At 56.8% G+C, this 18,433-nt stretch overlaps 1 protein-coding gene across 5 annotated transcripts; it reads right to left on the reverse strand.

Moving 5' to 3' along the window:
* Positions 1–551: 551 nt before the first annotated feature.
* FGFR4 (fibroblast growth factor receptor 4) lies at positions 552–10,948 on the reverse strand. 5 transcript variants are annotated; one of them, XM_087867788.1, is made up of 19 exons: positions 10,798–10,948; positions 9,230–9,337; positions 8,240–8,383; positions 7,383–7,646; positions 7,212–7,292; positions 6,922–7,088; positions 6,277–6,400; positions 5,538–5,728; positions 5,263–5,401; positions 4,738–4,931; positions 4,484–4,629; positions 4,275–4,396; positions 2,968–3,078; positions 2,691–2,881; positions 2,185–2,307; positions 2,026–2,096; positions 1,666–1,803; positions 1,349–1,454; positions 552–1,250 (listed from the first exon to the last, which is right to left on the reverse strand). In XM_087867788.1, exons 2-19 carry the CDS (start codon positions 9,282–9,284, stop codon positions 1,107–1,109), a joined length of 2,511 nt encoding a protein of 836 aa, XP_087723914.1. In that variant the 5' UTR covers positions 9,285–9,337; positions 10,798–10,948; the 3' UTR covers positions 552–1,106. The 5 variants fall into 5 exon arrangements, with proteins under 5 accessions (XP_087723914.1, XP_087723915.1, XP_087723916.1 ...); XM_087867789.1 differs by lacking the exon at positions 10,798–10,948 and adding an exon at positions 10,357–10,676; XM_087867790.1 differs by lacking the exon at positions 9,230–9,337.
* Positions 10,949–18,433: the final 7,485 nt, after the last annotated feature.

Here is an 18,433-nt window from a genome sequence, read left to right on the forward strand (position 1 = left end):
GGCAGGGACAGCTGCAGCCTAGCCGGGCCGCAACCAGCTGCTGCCCGGGAGACTGGCCAGGGTGGGGTGGGGCGGGGCGGGGTGGGCACAGCCCCCACAAGCCCCCAGTCTGAGCAGCAGAGCGTGGGAGCGGGCAGCAGCCTCGAAGCTGGGCTTCAGGCTTTCACGCTGTGTTAACGGTCAGCTTGGTTAATGCTGAGCAGATGGGGGAGGGGTGCTGCCAGCTCCCTTGGGGACAGTCCCAGGGCAGGCACATGGACACGCATGTGCAGAGGGTCCAAGAGTTCCACCCAGCGGATGGTGCCATGTGGACTCCTCTGCCATTAGCGCTCATTCAGACCATCACGTACACAAGATGGTGCTACGAAGACAGACCAAGACAGAGGTGCACACAGTTCCTGGGGGCGCCCTGAGGTAGCTGAGGTGGATGCAAACCCGAGGCCTGGCACAGAGCCCTCCGTTTGTAGCACGCAGCAAAACTCCCAGCTTGGGGATCCCTCCAGCCAGTTTCCCCTCCATGCACTGCAGGGAAGACACCAGGAACACAGAGGTTTATTTCAAAAAATAATTTATAAAAGGCCATTTGCTTCTGTGTTTTCGGCAGGCTTCCAGCTGCTCAGCTAGGAACACAGGTACCAATGCTCTTTCCACAAGATGCTGGGACAAACAGCAAAGGGGAGGCAGGGGACACCGGGGGAAATGGGGTTTAGAGGCCCAAGACCTCTCGGTGCAAGGAAGGAGGGAGGTTTAGGACAGCTCTACAGCTAGGTCCAGCCAAACCCCTGGATCAAGGACTGAGTGCTAAGGCCCCGGAGGCCAAGCAGAACCCTAACACTCAGGCCATTAGAACGCTGGGGCCATGACTCTAAAGGCAAGGGCAGGGCCTTAAGACTGAGGTTGAAGTCTGGCTTGGGAGCCCAGGCCAGAACAGGAAGCCTCATGTAGGGACCCCAGGAACAAGAACGGAACTCCCCAAAATAGAACTAGAGATCTGGGATGGTAGCCTGAAGTTGGGGCCTGAGGCTGCCCAAGCCAAGCACTGCCAGGGTGCAGCTCAGCTGGGGGTCCGAGGGCGGCCGCCTGCCTGCACCACCTTGTGGCCCTGTTCATGTCTCCGCCCCCGGGAAGGAAAAGGAGCTGGGCCCCAGGGGCAGGGGGTCGTGGCAGAAGACAGAGTCGTTGGAGGAGCAGCTGCTGGCGTCCCCGCCGGCAGGGGAGTAGGGTCCGAAGGTCAGGCGGAGGTCTAGGTACTACGGGGAACAGTCCTGGTCAGTCCTGGTGGTCAGCTGGGACGAGGGCCAGAGGGGAGTGGGCAGAGAGGGGTCATGGGACAAGAGGGGAGCGGTACCTCCTCGGAGACGGCCAGCAGGACCTTATCCAGTGCCTCCACCAGCTGCTTGAACGTAGGCCTCTGAGAGGGTGCTGCGTGCCAGCACTCCCGCATCAGCCCGTACCTGGCGGAGGGGGTGCGGGGTCAGCTCTAGGTGCAGGGCTTGATGAGGGGTAGGTAGGACCACTCAGCGGAAGGGCACGGGACCTAGGCTCAGACCTCCCCTTGGGGCTGGGAGGAGATGGTGACGGTGAATTAGGAGGCTGGGCCTTGAGGCCAAGGTCAAAGCAGAGGATAAGGACTGTAAAGTGGGGGAGAGGAGGGTGAGGCCTCACAGCTCTGGGGGGCAGTTCGGGGGCCGGTCCATCCGATGCCCCTCCCGCAGCAGTGAGAACAGCTCCTCCACGGGGATGCCGGGGTACGGGGAGCCCCCGAGGGTGAAGATCTCCCACAGCAGGATCCCGAACGACCACCTAGAGGCAGGACCAGGGCTCAGCAAGGCACAGCTTTGCTCCCTACTCTATGGCTGGGATGGGGGGCCTCGCAGGCACGAGCCACCATGGAGGGTACGGATTGGAGTCTGGCCCCACGCAGGTCCTAGGGTTGTGTGACCTTGGGCAATTGCTTTGCCCTTTCTGTGGGGCAGGGCAATGAGTGCTGGCAGATATTCCAGACCCCCAAGCCCCAGGACTCACACGTCACTCTGATGTGTGTACACTCGGTCAAATAAGGCCTCAGGCGCCATCCACTTGACAGGTAGGCGGCCCTGGATGGGAGAGGTAGGGGTCTCGGCGCGGAGTCCCACGGTCCCGGTACCCCCAAGCCCCCTTTCCAGCCCTGCCCTGCCCCCTCACATTGCTGGTTTTCTTGTAGTAGTCAATGTGGTGGATGCCGCGGGCCAGCCCGAAGTCGGCGATCTTCATCGCATTGTCCTCTGTCACCAGTACGTTTCGGGCAGCCAGGTCCCGGTGGATGCACTGGGGGCAGGGCAGGGACTTAGTTTTATTAGGACACGTGGCTGGAGGCTGGGCACACTGTACTTCCCAGTGACCCTGGGGGAGGCCTCGTCCACTCGTTGAACAGATGAGGAAGTCAAGATTCAGAGAGGGGAGACTAAAGCTAACTTCAGGGCCCATACCCTCCCGCTCACACGGCCTCTTCCCCTGTGCCATGAGAGGAAGGAATAGGGACATGCAGTGTCAACTGTGTACGGATGGGGGGTACAGAAGGGCTTGGGGACATTTAGACAGGGCAATGGAATGGGGAGAGCGGGAGAAGATGAGGACATTCAATGGCAGGGGCAGGAAAGGGAAGAGACAGAGCGGTGAGAATGGTCCAGAGTGCTGCCCACCGCCCCTACCTTCCTCGACTCTAGATACTGCATGCCTCGGGCCACCTGGTAGGCGCAGGACACCAGGGCGGGGAAGGAAAGCGGCCCCTCACTGCTCCTCGGCCCGTCAGGGCTGAGGTCAGGGCCCGGGGGCCGCCGGGCCCGCAGGAACTCCCGCAGGTTTCCCTTGGCGGCACACTCCACAATCACGTACAGGGGCCCTGTAGAGGGGAGAGGGGCCAGGGAGGCTGCTGAGGCTGGGGCTCCATACCCCCCCATCCCTGCCCTTAGCCCCAGTCCAACCCACCTTCCTGAGTACAGACGCCCAGCAGATTGATAATGTTCTTGTGTCGGCCAATCAGCTTCATCACCTCCATCTCAGAGACCAGGTCTGCCAAGTCCTTGTCGGAGGCATTGTCTGCGGGGGGGACAGCCAGGGCGATATACATGGGGGAGCTGCAGGGTCGGGGACAGGACATGGAGTGCTAGGCCTGGAGTCAGAAAGGTCTGGACCTGAATTCCCACTAGGCTGTGTGACCTTTAAAATGTCGTCTAACTTCTCCGAACCTCAGGATCCTCTTGTAGCAAATGGGACAATGGGTCGCGCCCTACCTCTCACGCCCTACCTCTCACAGCAGCAAGGAAGCAACAAGATCAAGGGTCCACAAGAGGTGGGCCTGTCCGTGAGTGGGACCAGGAAACAGGAGAACTCTGGACAGGAAGAAGTTCTATCTGGAGGTTTGGCATTAGTTCCTCAATGGGGTGAGAAATCCTGGGGGCGGGAAGCAGGCTGGCGCCCTGAGGTCGGACAGGGGCCTGGTGTCCATCTGGCCTGAGAATTCAGGGAATCGTCAGTGGGGCGCAGCTAGGGGAGGCTGAGAAGAAGCTGCTCCAGATTCTCTTGAGAAGGCTGAGGACCAGGGGCTGGCTGGTGGCCCTGGGCCAATGACATACCCTCCCTGCCAGACCTCACGATGCACATTTCCCAATCCCTGCCTCCCAGAAAGTACCAGGTGGCCCCAGCTGTGCAGAGAGGAGGGGGCGGGGGAGCAGAGATGTGGTTTGGGCTGCTCTTGTAGTGGAGGGGGGTTAGCAGTGATAGGCCCCCATGGTAGGTCCCAGGTATGTCCTATGCACTCTGGGGCTGGTGCTTGGGCTGTTCTCCTAGAGTAGTGGACACAGGGAGACAGATCTGGGAAGGGTCCAGGGTGGGGGAGGCTGAAGGTGTGACTTGGGGGTACTCAGGAGGAATGAGGTGGAAGCCTGTGAGGCTGACAAGGTTGTTTGAGGCCAAGGCTGACATGAGGCCAGGGCTGAGTTGGGGGTCTCTGACCCCAGTCACCCCAAATCCTTATAGTCATCATCATTCCAGCGGTTAAGATTTTAGGTACCAGGCACTTTCCACGAACCTCAGGCCGGGAGGTAGGGACAATTATTTACCCCCAGGTGCCACGTGAGCACATAGGCTCAGACATGGCTTGCCTGGGTTGATAGCGGAGTTGGGCCCTAGGCCCAAGGGTGGGGTCCTGCCGCCCTTCTGGTCTAACTGGTAGCACCATGAGCCTCTTCTGTTAGTCCCAAGGCCACAGCACGTCCCCCGGGACCACCACTCACCCTTGAGCATCTTGACAGCCACGGTGCTGGCTTGGTCAGGCCGGGCGGGGTCCATGCCGAAGGCCTCCGCACGCACCACCTGCCCAAAGCAGCCCTCACCCAGCGGCTTCCCGAGCACCAGCCTGGAAATGAGAAAGCCGAGGCCTCAGCCATATGAATGTCATTCCTGCCTGGAGCCCGCACCCCCACCCTCCCTCCACGCAGCATACCTGTCCCGGGGGAACTCCCACAGTGGGTCGAGAGGTAGGTCTAGACTCACAAGGCCAGCGAGCAAGGGAGGGCCACTGGAGGACAGACGGACGCCCCGTACTAAGGAGGAGCTCGACTTGGCCGAAGAACCAGACTCCAGGGAGAACTGTAAGGTGGGTGACTCGGTCAGCCTGCTGGAGCTGAGCTGGGTTGGGAAGGCAGGCCAAGAGCTTCGCTATGGGGACACCATGAGGGGTGGGGAACAGCATGGTACCTGTCGGGCCAGAGGGAAGCGGGACAACTTCTGCACAGTGGCGGGCTGCCTGGGGTGCTGGCTGATGAGAACCTGCCCTCGATACAGCCCGGCCAGCAGCAGGAGGACAACCAAAGCCAGAGAGCCGGACACGTACAGAATGATGTCCGTGTACCTGGCCTCAGGCGCTGCTGCTGTCCATGTGAGGTCCTCCTCTGCCCACAGACAGACACATATATAGACAGAAAACTGACCGGTCAGTGGTCGGATGGCCAGCTCCACACCCTCTAACTCAGGCCTCACAGCTCCCAACACACACACCGGGACACACACCAAGAAAGCTGCAGTTGTACCCATCCTGCACACCCTCACCCCAGAGCATCACACGGCCGTCCCGTGTGGACACGCACAGAAGCACTGCTACACGAGGGATCAAACACACAAATCCGCATGCCACGTCCCAAGCCCTACAGGCCAAGGGACACAGCCCGCCGCTGGATCAGAGCAGGATTCCGGCAGCCTCTCCCGGCCCCCTCGAGTGCTCACCTGGCAGCACCGTGAGCCAGGCGGACTGGTAGGAGAGGCCAATGGAGTTGCCCGCCAGGCAGGTGTATTCGCCCGCATCCTCAGCTGACACGTTCCGAAGGTACAGGACCTCCACCTCTGAGCTATTGATGTCTGCTGTCTGGGGATGGGGACATACTCAGGGGTCACAACAGGGCCTGGGGCCATATCATGGCCAGGAAGGAAGCTGGGGACCACCCCCCACCCCCACGCCCCATGGGAGAGCCGTGGGGTTCAGGAGCTGCTGGGGGCCGGACCTTCAGGACTTGCACGTAGGGGAAGCCGTCGGCCCCGAAACTGCTGCCATTGATGACGATGTGCTTCAGCCACTGGATGTGGGGCTGGGCGTCGCTGTACACCTTGCACAGCAGCTCCACGTCGCTGCCTGCCACGGCTGTCGTGTTGGCCGGGAGCCCCGCCTGCAGGATGGGCCGGTGCGGGGACCGCTCTGGGGGCCGGGCCAGGCGGTCAACCCTGACCGGTGGTACCCACGGAAGCACCCCGGTCACCTGCCTCCAGCATTCCTCCCACCTCAGCTCAAGGGAGGGAACTTCCCTGATACACAACTCAGACCTTGTCTGCCCCCTGCTTACCCTGCTGAAACCTTCCATAGCTCCCTACTGCCTTTAGGGTCAAGGACGACTTCAGAGTCTAGCTTTCAAAACCCTCCACGACGCGGCTCCCCGCTTAGGTACCACACCCCAGGCACACACCTCCTCACAAATGCATTGTGTTCGTTACACCTCGGACCTTTATTCAGCCTGGGCTCTCTGCCTGGATGTCTCTCCCACTTTTTCTCTCAGCTGACCCCTGTTCCTCCAGGTCAACATCACCCCCCCCCCCCCCCCCGCCCCGTGCTTCCCGCCCACCCACTGGGACACCTAGGGCAGTTTGAGCCATCTGAGCCTGAGGCCGCGTCGCCTGCCAGACTGGGCGCTACCTGAGGGCAGTGTCAGGGCCCCACCCCCACACCGCCTTGCCTGCCCGTCCGCTCACCCAGCACATCCAGCAGGTAGCTGTAGCGGATGCTGCCCATCGCGTTCTCCACCAGGCAAGTGTATGTGCCACGGTCCGAGGGCACCACGCTTTCCATCACCAGGCTCCAGTGCTGGTGGCGCAGCTGGGGGTGGGGGAGGCGTCTATGAGTGGCCATTCACCTGTGCCCACCCCAGGTTCCAGGGCACGAAGAGGTCAGATCCTGCCCACAGGGGTCTTCTCAAGCTCCAGAGACCCTGGGGAGGCCAGGCCCAGGCCGAGAAGTGTCTGACCCCTTGGTTTGAGCCTCTGAGTTTTAGTGTGGCCTCTTCCTGGCTGTACCCCTTGAGCCAGTTTTGCCCTCTTGGAGGGAGTCTCAGCTTCCTCACTGCACCCAGGAGCTGAGAATGAGCTGCTAACACTCCATACCTGCCAGTCAGGGAGCTTCCCACTTTACGAGGAAAGCCAAGGCTGAGAGATTAAGTCACTTGCGGGAGGGCGGCAGAGTGGGGATTTGAATCGGAGCTGTCCCAGTCTACGGTCTAGTGCTCCTCCTAGGGCCCGCAGTGGCCTTCCTCATTAGAGAAGGAATGACTTCTAGGTATGAGCGGACCAATGGGGGAGTGAAAACGGAGGAGCAAACGATCTTGGAACCTGGAGACTCACCCGAATGCCTCCAATGCGATGCTCCCCATGGAAGTCCTGTCCGTCCTTGAGCCAGCGGATGGTGGGTGTGGGGTTGCCTGCAGCTGGACAGCGGAACTTGACGGTGTTCCCAGCAGGCACTGCGTGCAGTTTCTTCTCCATGCGCTGAGGGTGTGTCCAGTAGGGAGCTGGAGGGGAGGGGAAAGGAGAACTTAGTGCCCCCAGGATGACCACCTGTTTCCACACAGGTGTCTTCTTTTCAGTGACCAGCTGGGAGGTAGGGAAATGAGTCCCTGACGACTCATACTGACCTTGCTGGGGGTAAATATGCCCGTTCAAGGGGCCCCCATGGGCCTTAGGGTCCTCATTACCATTGCTGGAGGTCAAGGAGTCTATGTCAGGGACAAAAAGAGATGTCTGAGGTCTAGGATGGGAGGGTATCTCTCCCCAGGCACCCTTTAGCCCCTGCTAGACCCCCTTACCATCCACAACCAAGGTAACATTGTGCAGGACAAGCATGGAGCCTCGGGCCAGGCAGAGGTAGCAGCCAGCGTCCTCCGGTAGGAAGCCGGCGATCTCCAAGCGGCCCCTCCAGCCTCGTACCCGGCCAGCAGGTGGTAGGCGACTGCCCTCCTTGTACCAGTGGCCACCACGCTCAGCCCGCCCACAGCATAGCCGCACAGGCTGCCCGAGGGCCACGGTCAGCTCCTGCTCTTGCTGCTCTGGGCTGGGGGCCAGGCAGGGCTCTGTGGGCCAAGGGCAGAGGTCAGTGAGCCCCACAGCCCCAGCTGAGGGGCCGCCTGTGTCTGGAGAAGATGCTGCACGGGCAGGGCACAAGCACCCCTGGGCACATGCCGGACACCGCTGCTCCTCTGCACACACATCCCATGCTACAGATGCTATATGTAAGGCATTTGCGTAGCACACGTGCTGGACTGGACATGCCATCGCCACACACACACGCACACACACATGCTACAGGTGCCACATACAGGGCACAGCACACTCACAGTGCATACACCGCACATGCTGCTGGGCCTCCCAAACCACACACCCGGTGCACAGAACACACACACACACACACACATACACACGGCCAGGGGCTCACCACCAGCTCTGCAGCCCAGCTCAGGACCCTCCACCCTGCAAGGCCATTCCTCTCTTGTGGACACAGAGATAGGCGGACGCTTGCTGGGAGCCAGACACTGAGTCTCAATGGTGGGGCCCTGTCCTGCTGTCACCACCTCAGGGCTGGGCCAGGTCCTTTCCAGCTTCGCTCAGCTAGTAGCCTCCTCCAGGTGCCCACCCCTGCCACCCGCTCCCACCCTAAAGGCCATACCTAGCTCCATTTCCTCGGAGGCTTCAAGAGACAAAGCTGGAGCCCCAGGCACCTCCACCAGGACCCCCAGCAGAGCCAACAGCAGCCACATATCCTTCCTGCTGCTCACAGGGACCCAGTGCGGGCTTACCACCAACTGCCTTCCTGGAAAGGAGGGAGAAGAACTCCTGCTATGCATGCACCTTTGGTAGTGCTATTCCCCTATTTTGCGGATGAAGAAACTGAGACCGGAAGTGGTCAGGAGACTTGTCCAACCCCCCGCACCCCACGCAGCAGCACAGCAGAGACTGGAAGCCACTCTGCTGTTGCCAGAGCCCAAAGCTTCTTCCCAGTAGGTTGTGCGGGGGGCAGGGCCGGGCTTCCTGCTCTCCTCCGGTCCTGCTGAGACCCTGGCACAAGTTCACAGAAAGGGCAGTTTGGGGATTCTTTCCTTGGAGGAAAGCGGAGAATGGAGACATATCTTCTGCTCGCTCTCAGCACACATAATTTATTTTTTGCTGAATAAATGAATTTATTGCTGAAGAACCAAAAAAAAAAAAAAAAACCCCACGAAATCTAATACAAGGCCAAACTTCAGCATCTGGGTGTTATCTGATCTGACCCACACTTCTAGCATTGCTGACATTTTCATGGCCAGCTTTGAATACCTTCAGTGGCAGGGCACTCACTCCTAACAAAGCAGCACAGTCCATGGCGAGCAGAAGTTCTTCCTCACTCTGAACCAGAATGGCATGCTGGGAATACATCTGCTCTTTGTATCCTCACAACTCCGTTTGAGGCAACACGGGCTCTGTGTCCAGCAAAGCCAAGTTCAAATCCTGACTCTTACCAACTTGCAAGTCCCTGTCCCTCTCTGGGTGCTGTCCTCAGAGGACTGCTTTGAGGATAAAAGAGACTATACAGAGGGGCTGGGGACACAGAATGTTGGCATGTTCTCCCCCCCCACCCCACCCCGTGACTGTCACTCTGGGTCTGCCCTTGGCCAATTACCTCTGATTCTGGTGCGGTTCCTGTCAGGTATGAGGTACACACCCACACTATCCATATGCCACCAAGGATGTCTCCATCTCCCAAAAGGAGCACTCAAAACGGCATCAGCTGGGGCAGGGGAAGAGGTGACCAATGTAGTCACAGGGGACTACTGGCTATTACCTGGGACTCCATAAATCGGGAGGCACTGGTGTCTCTGAATCTACTTGCCCAGGAAGCTCACTGCACCCTGTCTCTTCAGCCACTGCCCCCCTTCCAGCTCTGGCTCTGAGGCAGGGGACACTTAGCTTGTCCTGACCAAAGCCATCATCTCCCCCTCCAACTGCTCCTTCCCTGGGTTGCCCCTGCAGCTGGGGCATCATCTCTCCCCATCCCACTTCACCCCTCCTCCACTTCCAGTCCCATCTGCCTCCTCAATCCTCCAGTCCTTCTCACCTCCCTTGCTTGGACCCAAGGCAGGCAATGGTCATCTCTAGCTTGGGCCTTTGCAAACATCTCTCTTGGCTCTCCAGCCTCCACTCTCCAGCAGAGCTTTAGAAATTATAAGTATCTGCCATGTCACCACCCCAGATCCCCCAGCTTTCAAGCCCTTAATGGCTGCCCATGGCCAGCAGGATCCAATCTACAGTTTATCCCCCATTCTAGGCCTCCCTCCCTGCCCTTGTCAATATCTTTGGTTGCAGTCTGCTCCTTCAGCCTCTTCAGCACTAAAGCCATTGGCTTTCAAAACTGGGCATGTCTTCTCTCTTGCACATACATACCTCTGTGTCCCCATTTCTCTTCACCACCCCACTCAGATTCCACTGTTCCTGCACCCACCCCCAGCTTCCATTGCCCTCCTCCATAGAATCCCCCCACCCTGCTCTGTTCTGCAGGGAGAGCAGCCCTCTGGGTCCACAGCTCCAGTTGGGAGAGGGGTGGGGAGGTCTGGGGATTTTATTTCCATTCCTAGGCTGCCCTGACCTTGTAACCTCAGGACCCTTCCTAGGATCACACGCGGCCGCAGACAGACCAACCCACCGCCTTGCTCAGGGGCTGAAGGGCCTGACTCTGGCATCAGACAGTCTTGGGTTCTCCTTCAGCCTCCCTCACTCAAGCGCTGGGGGACCCTGGGCAAATGACCGCACCTCTGGGATCCTCAGCTTCCTCATCTCTACTCGGGGAGCGCAGACGGTCCAGCAGCCGAGGGACCAGCGCGCTCTTCTTCCTCCACCCCTACCCGGCCACCCTGGGGGGAGGTGCGAGTCGGCAGGTCTAGAGGGGGAGCTGCAGAGACAGCCGGCCCGCCCCCGCCCGGGTGGGCAATGAGTAACCAGCTCCATGGCCAGGGTGCTCTTTGGACGGAGCGGGACAAAAGGCCCTGTGTGCGCTGCGGGTTACTGATTTACCGTCTCCTCCACCCCCCTTCCGAGAGGACGCCCAGGTCCCCCGTGCTGGGCGGGGGCAGCTCCCTGAGCCCCGCCGCCGCTCGCCCTCTGGCGGCGGGGAGCGCAGCCTGGGCCCGCAAGGGGACCCGGCTCACCTCAAGCCTCCGGGGTCCCGCTCCAGGCACAGAGTTCCCGGCTCACCTGGGTCCTCCGCGGCCCCGCTCCCAGCTCCGGCCAGTCCCGACACCCGCGCCCAGCGGGGACCGCAGACTCAGCCGGGGCGCTCCTCCGCCGCGGGCCAGAGAGCCAGGAATGCACCCGCGACAGCGGCGTGGCCGCGGGAGGCCCAGCGCCCCGCCCACCTCGGGCCCCGCCCCTCCTGGACCAGCTCTATCCTGACAGCAGCTTGGCGGGGGACAACCCAGCGCCCCGCCCACCTCCGCCCGGCCTCTCCTGGACCAGCTCTATCAAGAGAACCACCACGCGGCGAGGAGCGCAGCGTCCCGTCCACCTGGAGACCAGTCCCCAAATCCAACAGAGCTGAGGGGCGCACTGGGTCAGCCCGATCCGGGGCCCCTCCCCAGCCCTCTACACGCCCCATCAGACTCCGCCTCTTTTGCCGCACCTAAACCAGGCTTCCAAGTTCTAGTTACCTGCATTATCCTCTGCTCTTCACCCCTTTTAGGGAGCAACACCCAGCAGTCCTGACCGGCCAGCCTCCACAGACCTTGGCCCAACCTGGCTACTCTGGTTTCCGTGCAATCACCATACAGTGGCTAGGAGATCCCCTCTGCCCCCAACCACTCCCATCCATTCTCTGCACAACATTAAGACTGATATTTGAAATACAAATCTTGGGGGGCGCCTGGCTGGCTCCGTCGGTGGAGTATGCGACTTTTGATTTTGGGGTTGTGAGTTTGAACCCCACGTTGGGTGTAGAGATTACTTAAAAATAAAATCTTTTCTTAAAAAGATTTTATTTATTTGAGGGGGGAGGGGCAGAGGGAGAGGGACAAGCAGACTCCCCGCTGAGCAGGGAACCCAAGGCCCGCTGGATCTAGGAGCCCTGAGATCACGACCTGAGCCAAGTTAGACGCTTAACCAACTGAGCCACCCAAGCGCCCCTTAAAAATAGAATCTCAAAAAAAAAAAAAAAAAAAAGAAGAAGAAAAGAAAAGAAAAAAAAATACAAATCTGAATGTATCCACTACCCCTTTAAAACTTTCTACTAGCTTCCCATAATGATTCTTGGCATGACCTGGCCCCTGTCCACATCTCCACACAAATCCTTCATTTCTTTCCTTGCTCCCACTCTACCTCTGGGCCTTTGCACATATGGTCCTCTCTTCTTGGAACGATTGTTCCCCTCCAGGTCTGGTTGGTTCCATCTTATTCTTAGATGTCAGCTCACTGCCTCAGAGAAGCCCTCTGGACCTGCCAGGTTCCTTTTAGATGCCTTCTGTCCTGTGAGCATGGAGAAAGAAGCAGGAAGTGAAGCGATTCAGAGCGCAGATTTCAGGACTCACATCTCAACACCATCACACTTGGAGTAACCTTGGCAGGTTAGTCCATCTCTGTTTTTTCATTTTCTCATCAGTAAAGGAAGTATAATGATAGATAGTATCTTCCCCGCGACCTTTTGCAGAGTAAACATGTATAAGGCTGTAGAACTGCCTGGTATATGACACTTGCTTTGTAATGTTAACTATGATTATTTAGGACCCGTTATTTCTTCATCCTCACGGAACATTCCAGAACTGTTACTAAACAGTTGTGTAAATAGAAGGCAGGAACTGCTACAGACTTCAACAATGTATCCCAAGCACCTGGCACACAGTGGCTACCCCCAATAGTTCTGCCCCACCTTGCTCGGGTCTGCCTCACTTGCAAGCATCTCTCCCCTTGAGCAACTAAACAGTGGTCAAACTAGGAGGGCAGCTGAACTTTGACCTCTGCCCAAGCCTCACCTGAAGTCTAAGCCCTCCACTCCTCGGAAGGCTTCTTGAGGAGAAAGGAAACCCCTTAGCTGGGGTCTCAGACTCATCTCCCAGGTGCCCCCCTAGCTGGTGGAGACCCTGCCCAAAGGGAAGCAGCTTCCTTTCCCATTGCTATGCGGAGAAGTCTAGCTCTCTCCACCCTAACTCCCTCCGGGGATAGAGGCTTTTCCTTTGCATAACTTGAAAGCCCAATAAAGTGATTTTTTTCCCCTTCTCAAACAAAATAATGATTTCCTCCCAAAGATAAATCAGAAAATAATTGGCTATCTTTTAAAACCAGTTGGTTCTGATCCCCTCATTCAGGGGCCTTCCTTGCTGAGTACCTGGAAAGGTTGAGGCTCCTGGCACTGGAGGAGCCCAGCAAATGGAAGCCTCCTGCCCAGAGGGGCCTCACCAGACCTCCCGGACTCCTGGAGAGATCCAGCTCCCCACCTGTGGTCCTCTGCGGGCTCCCCTTAGAGAATGTACTTGTTGCGGGGCGGAGGGGGAGGGGTGAGCTGCCAGTAGGAGCTGGACCCCACACAGCTTCGTTCAACTTCCAGGCACTTCTCAGGTTTACCTGAGCCAAAGGCAAAGGAAAGGCTTTCATAGTCCAGGCTGTGCAACCTGCCTGCCTCCTGAGATGGCCAAGTCCCTCGGACTGGCAATCCTATACCTCCCACCCCCACGGCTGCACATCCCTGTCCATCTGCCATCCTGTACTCGTGACCTCTGACGAGTCACACGGACCCTCTGTGGCATCTGATGCTCTTTCACGTCATTCATTCATACACACATTCATTTGCCAGGTGTCAGTTAAAGGTTCATTATGTGGTATGCACTGTTCAAGCGGTAATCTGCCCCAGCCCCTCCCCCTCAAGGAGCTGCTGCTCTGTAGTGTGGAGAGATGGCTAAGTAAACAGAGCACAGAAGGAGACATGCTGAGGGAGTCTGGGAGAGGCATCCAAGCCTGTCTCCCGATCACGGTCTCACTCTCTTGGTAACAATGTTCCACCAGTGACATTTGCAGTCTCTCTCTCTCAAAACCTTTCAAACACAAGCTCTTGGGGCGCCTGGGTGGCTCAGTCGTTAAGCGTCTGCCTTCAGCTCAGGGCGTGATCCCAGAGTTCTAGGATTGAGCCCCGCATCGGGCTCCCTGCTCCGCTGGGGAGCCTGCTTCTTCCTCTCCCACACCACCCGCTTGTGTTCCCTCTCTCACTGGCTGTCTCTCTCTCTGTCAAATAAATAAAATCTTTAAAAAACCCCCACAAAACACGACCCGCCCCACACGCCCCTAGCAGGAGGTCAGGAGCCTGCCATCCTAAAATCCTGCGTTTAGTCTGCCTCTGCCTCAGTTTCTCTATTCAGAAAATGGGTACACTCCTGCTTCTTTTTCCCCAGGGATATTGGAGGAAGTGAATGGGACTGGGTTTCAGGAGAACAGGAAGTAGGGAGGAAGTTCTTTCCTTGGCGAGCTCCCACCGTCCACCAGATGCCATGCCAAGCTAGGTGTTATACATGCAGCATATCCTTTGATCCTCCCCCAAACCAGATGGGGTTAGAATCCTTAGCTACGTTTTGCAGGTAAGGAAACAGAGGCTCAGGCAAATGGAATGACTTGTCTAAAGTCATGTAGCAGGGCGATTGGCTGGCTCAGTCAGTAGAACACGTGACTCTGGATCTCAGGGTCACGATTTCAAGCCTCATGTCGGGCATGGAGCTTACTTAAAAACATGCAGTTGCATAGCAAGTGGACAACAGAGCTGAGCTGAACCCCGATCTTCTGGGACAAAGAGAGCGAGCTCAGGGCGACTCTCCACAGACTTGGGATTTTTGACGCCCCGGCACCAGCCTGCTTTCTGCCCCCATCCTTCACTTCAGCCCAGGAAGGTGCGGACCCTCCCGGACGTGAGTGCAAGAGGCGGCTGGGGCGGGGCACTGCTCTCCCCATGCAGGTGGCCAGTACTGGCGGGGCACCTATGAAGCACCAGGTCCGAGGCGGAGGTTTGCGGAGTCTGGGCTCCTGAAGTGCGAGGCTGGGCCGGGAGGGACTCCTGAGGCCAGGCCCTGCCCCCCACCTGCCTGAGAGCAGAGCTGGGGGGAGGGGGCAGACGTCGCCTGGTGCCGACCGTGTTGCTCTTGGATGGCAGCCGGGCCGGGGAACACTGGGGCTCTTGTGCAGAAGGGCTGCCCTGAGCCCCTGCCCAGGCCCCATTCCAGCCCAGGCTGGCCCAAGCCCTGGCCTCTGAGCCAGGCCTGTGCTTTCTTGTCTTCTTTCCTTCATTTCTTTCCTTTAAAATGATTTTTATTTTGAGAAAGTTTTAAAATATAAAAAAAGTGCACAGGGTAATATCATATACTTGCTACTCAGAATTGACGATTATTATTACTTTTTCATTTTTTTTTTTTAAGATTTTATTTATTTATTTAACAGAGATAGAGGCAGCCAGCGAGAGAGGGAACACAAGCAGGGGGAGTGGGAGAGGAAGAAGCAGGCTCATAGCGGAGGAGCCTGACGTGGGGCTCGATCCCAGAACGCCGGGATGACGCCCTGAGCCGAAGGCAGACGCTTAACCGCTGTGCCACCCAGGCGCCCCTACTTTTTCATTTTTTCTAACCCCTTTTCTCTCTGGCTCTTCTCACAGACTCCAGGGAGGTCTGGCTTGGCTTGTCAACATGGAGGGGACACTGATAGCAAGTGACTGGTGAAAGGTTGGGTTTTAGAACCACACAGATAAAGGTTTGAATCCTGAAAACTTGGGACCTTTGACAAGTCACTTAATGTTAAGCCTCAGTTTCATTTTCTGTAAAATGGCAACAATAGGTTTTCTGTGAGGACTTGGTGTAATGATGTGTGAGAGCCCTGGCACACAGCCCAAGTTCAGGAAAAATTGGCCAGTATTAATAATAGCAGCTCTGGGTCTAGGTAGGACCTACCCAAATGTTGAGTAACACACTTTTGTGACCAAGAGTGAGGGACTGTAAGGGTCACCCCTCTCCCAACCCTTATATCTCCTTATTCCCCACCCATTGGGCACCTTTAAGCCCAATTTCTACGTGGGGAAAACAAAGCCATGAATTGCAGGCTGCCAGGGCATCGTGGTGGAGGCAGGGAGCCTGGTGCTGATGTTGGCAGCCTGGGAGAGGATGAAGCCAGAGAGAGGGGGATGGGCCAGGAGGAATATGGGGCTCTCCTTGGGATAGTCCTGGTGCTTCCCAGAGTCTCAGCAGCACCCTTGGCACTCTCGTCCCCTAGTCCCAGACAGTGCGGCCCCATGTCCTGGGAGGCTCTCAGGGTTTGCCAGACTCGGCTATCCCTAGACTTGGGCCTACAAACCTCACACCTACTGGGGCTTGGCATGCATATATTTGTGAAGGTGAGAAGGGTCCAGGACAGCTGTGAGGTGGCGGAAGCTGGGCAGGAAGGGTTACAGGGCTAGTAGTCTGCATCAGGAAAGAAGCCTCAGGGGGCCCTCACCCTTCTCTACCTTGCCTTGTGCCCACCTGGACTATATAGGATTTTGTCTGGGCATAAAAATCAGAAAACCTAAATGGCAAGGGCTTTAACGAAACAGGTTAACTCATCCCTCATTAGTACCAGGTCTCCCAAGTCTGGGGATGGGTGACGGTGGGTCTGAAATCAGGGTTGAGGTCCCTTTAATTCTCTACACTTTGCCCAAATGGTTGTAAGATGGTGGCTTCAGCTCCTGCCGTCACATTTGTGCTCAGGCAGGAGGAAAAAAGAAGCCACAGAGAGTTGAATCTGTATCCAGCAACTTCTGATTTTATCTCTTTGGGGAGCCTGTTATACATTGTCACCCCTAACTGCAATGGAGGCCAGAAGGGTCTGCTAGAAAGAAGGGGGGGCTTCATAGTCTCTGTATCACCAGCCTTCTCTTCAGTGCCCAAACGACTTCTTTATCATTATTATTTTTTAGGTAAACTCTACCTCCCAGTGTGGGACTCAAACTCATGACTCCAAGATCAAGATTTGCACGCTCCACTGACCGAGCCAGCCAGGTGCCCCACCAAAATGGCTTCTTTAAAACACAGATTTAGGGGCACCTGGGTGGCTCAGTGGGTGAGGTGTCTGCCTTTGGCTCAGGTTGTGATCCTGGGGTCCTGGGATTGAGCCCCACATCGCATCGGGCTCCCTGCACGGTGGGGAGCCTGCGTCTCCCTCTCCTCCCTGCTCTTGCTCTCTCTTGCTATCTCTGTCTCTCTCTCTCTCAAATAAATAAATAAATGAAATATTAAAAAAAATAAAAGTAAACATAAACCACAGATTTAACCAACTCACCCCTCAGCTTCAACTACTCTCTCCCTCCCTCCCGCTGGCAACCCCAGCTCCTCAGCTTGGCACTGGGGGCCCTTCCAGACCGGCCTCTGCTGCTGTCTCCTGTCCCACTTCCCGTCTCCGCAGGGATGCGTGTTCTGTGTGCCAGCTGCCCTGAGCTCCAGGTGAGCCCTCCTGAAAGTGCCTTGGTGCCTTTGTACTTGCTGTTCTCATTGCTGGGAGTATCCTTCCTTGGTCCTGCCTCCCCTCTTCCCTTCCCTCCAGCCATCGCACCAGATGACTGCCATTCAGCTTTCTGGACTCCTCACAAGTGTTCCCTCTTCTCTGACAACCTTCCTGACCACCTTGAACTGGACACCTGAACACTCCTCCTCTCTCTGAAAACAGCTCTTCCATTTTCTTTGAGGTCCTGGCCTTCCCTTACTCCCAGTCCACTGGGATTTGGGTCGAGCCAACTTCTCCCTGGTTCCTGTGGTGCGCATGTGCCCCTGGACTTGGCTAATGAGATTATTCCATCCCCCAGGCTATTATTATTGGTCAGGGATGAGCATGTGGCCCAAGCAGGGCTAATGAGAGCCAGTCTGGGTCTTTTATTGGAACTAATGGGGAACTAACACTCTCTGAGGCTACTGAGGCATGAATACGGAAGCCCAGCCCTGCTTGAGAGAGCCTGCTTATGAATGAGGCCAACACAGGAAACAAGAGGGCCGAGAGACGGAGCATGCCTGCATTTAGCCATGCCTCGAGGCAGAAATTACTACTTGGAACATTTCATTACCGTGAGCCAAATAATTTTTTCTTAAGCTAATTTGTCTTTTTTTTTTTTTTTACTCTTTATAAATAAAAAGCCCCTAATAAACGTCCTCTCAGTAGAAGTGACCCCTCCCTCCTTTGCGTCTGCACTACCCTCTGTTGGCTCCCAGGCCACAGTACTCACCAGTTTACATGTCAGCAAATTCATCACGTCATTGCCCTATTTCTTTAAAACCTTTCAACAGCTTCCTGTTGCTTTTATTTTTAAAGATTTCATTCATTTATTTGACAGAGAGAGAGAGAGAGAGCACAAACAGGGGGAGTGGCAGGCAGAGGGAGAGGGAGAAGCAAGCTCCCCGCTGAGCAGCAAGCCCAATGCGGGCTCAATCCTAGAATCCTGGGATCATGACCTGAGCCCAAGGCAGACGCTTAACCTTACTGAGCCACCCAGGCGCCCCTTCCTGTTGCTTTTAGAATAAACACCTGTATTAGTTACCTACTGCTACATAACAAATACCCCTAAACGTAATGGCTTTGAATAACAAACATTTGGGGACGCCTGCGTGGCTCAGGGACACCTGCGTGGCTGAACTTAAACTAGCTGGAGTTTGTTCCTTTTGCTTTTAGCTGAAAATCTTGATACACCCTGAGGGACCTGGGTCCTGCCAGTCTCTTTCCTTATCTGGTGACATACTATCCCTCTTTCAAGGTGATAAGCATCATCTTGCCTCAGGGCCTTGGCACATGCTTTTCCCTCTACCTGGAACATCCTCTCCCCACCTTTCCCTGCTTACGGGCTAATTCCTATTCA

Source organism: Ursus americanus, chromosome 15 (assembly GCF_024610735.1).
Source record: "Ursus americanus isolate L20-20 chromosome 15, mUrsAme1.1.p, whole genome shotgun sequence".
NCBI classification, from domain to species: domain Eukaryota; kingdom Metazoa; phylum Chordata; class Mammalia; order Carnivora; family Ursidae; genus Ursus; species Ursus americanus.

Bases quoted from the DNA above. Each gene is read 5' to 3' on its own strand.
- FGFR4 (XM_087867788.1), bottom strand. From the start codon at position 9,284: ATGGATAGTGTGGGTGTGTACCTCATACCTGACAGGAACCGCACCAGA. The intron at 2,308-2,690 runs GTAGGGGCGGTG...CCCTGCCCCCAG, and splicing joins AGTATCTAGAGTCGAGGAAG to TGCATCCACCGGGACCTGGC. The intron at 1,251-1,348 runs GTACCGCTCCCC...TGTTCCCCGTAG, and splicing joins TGCTGGCCGTCTCCGAGGAG to TACCTAGACCTCCGCCTGAC.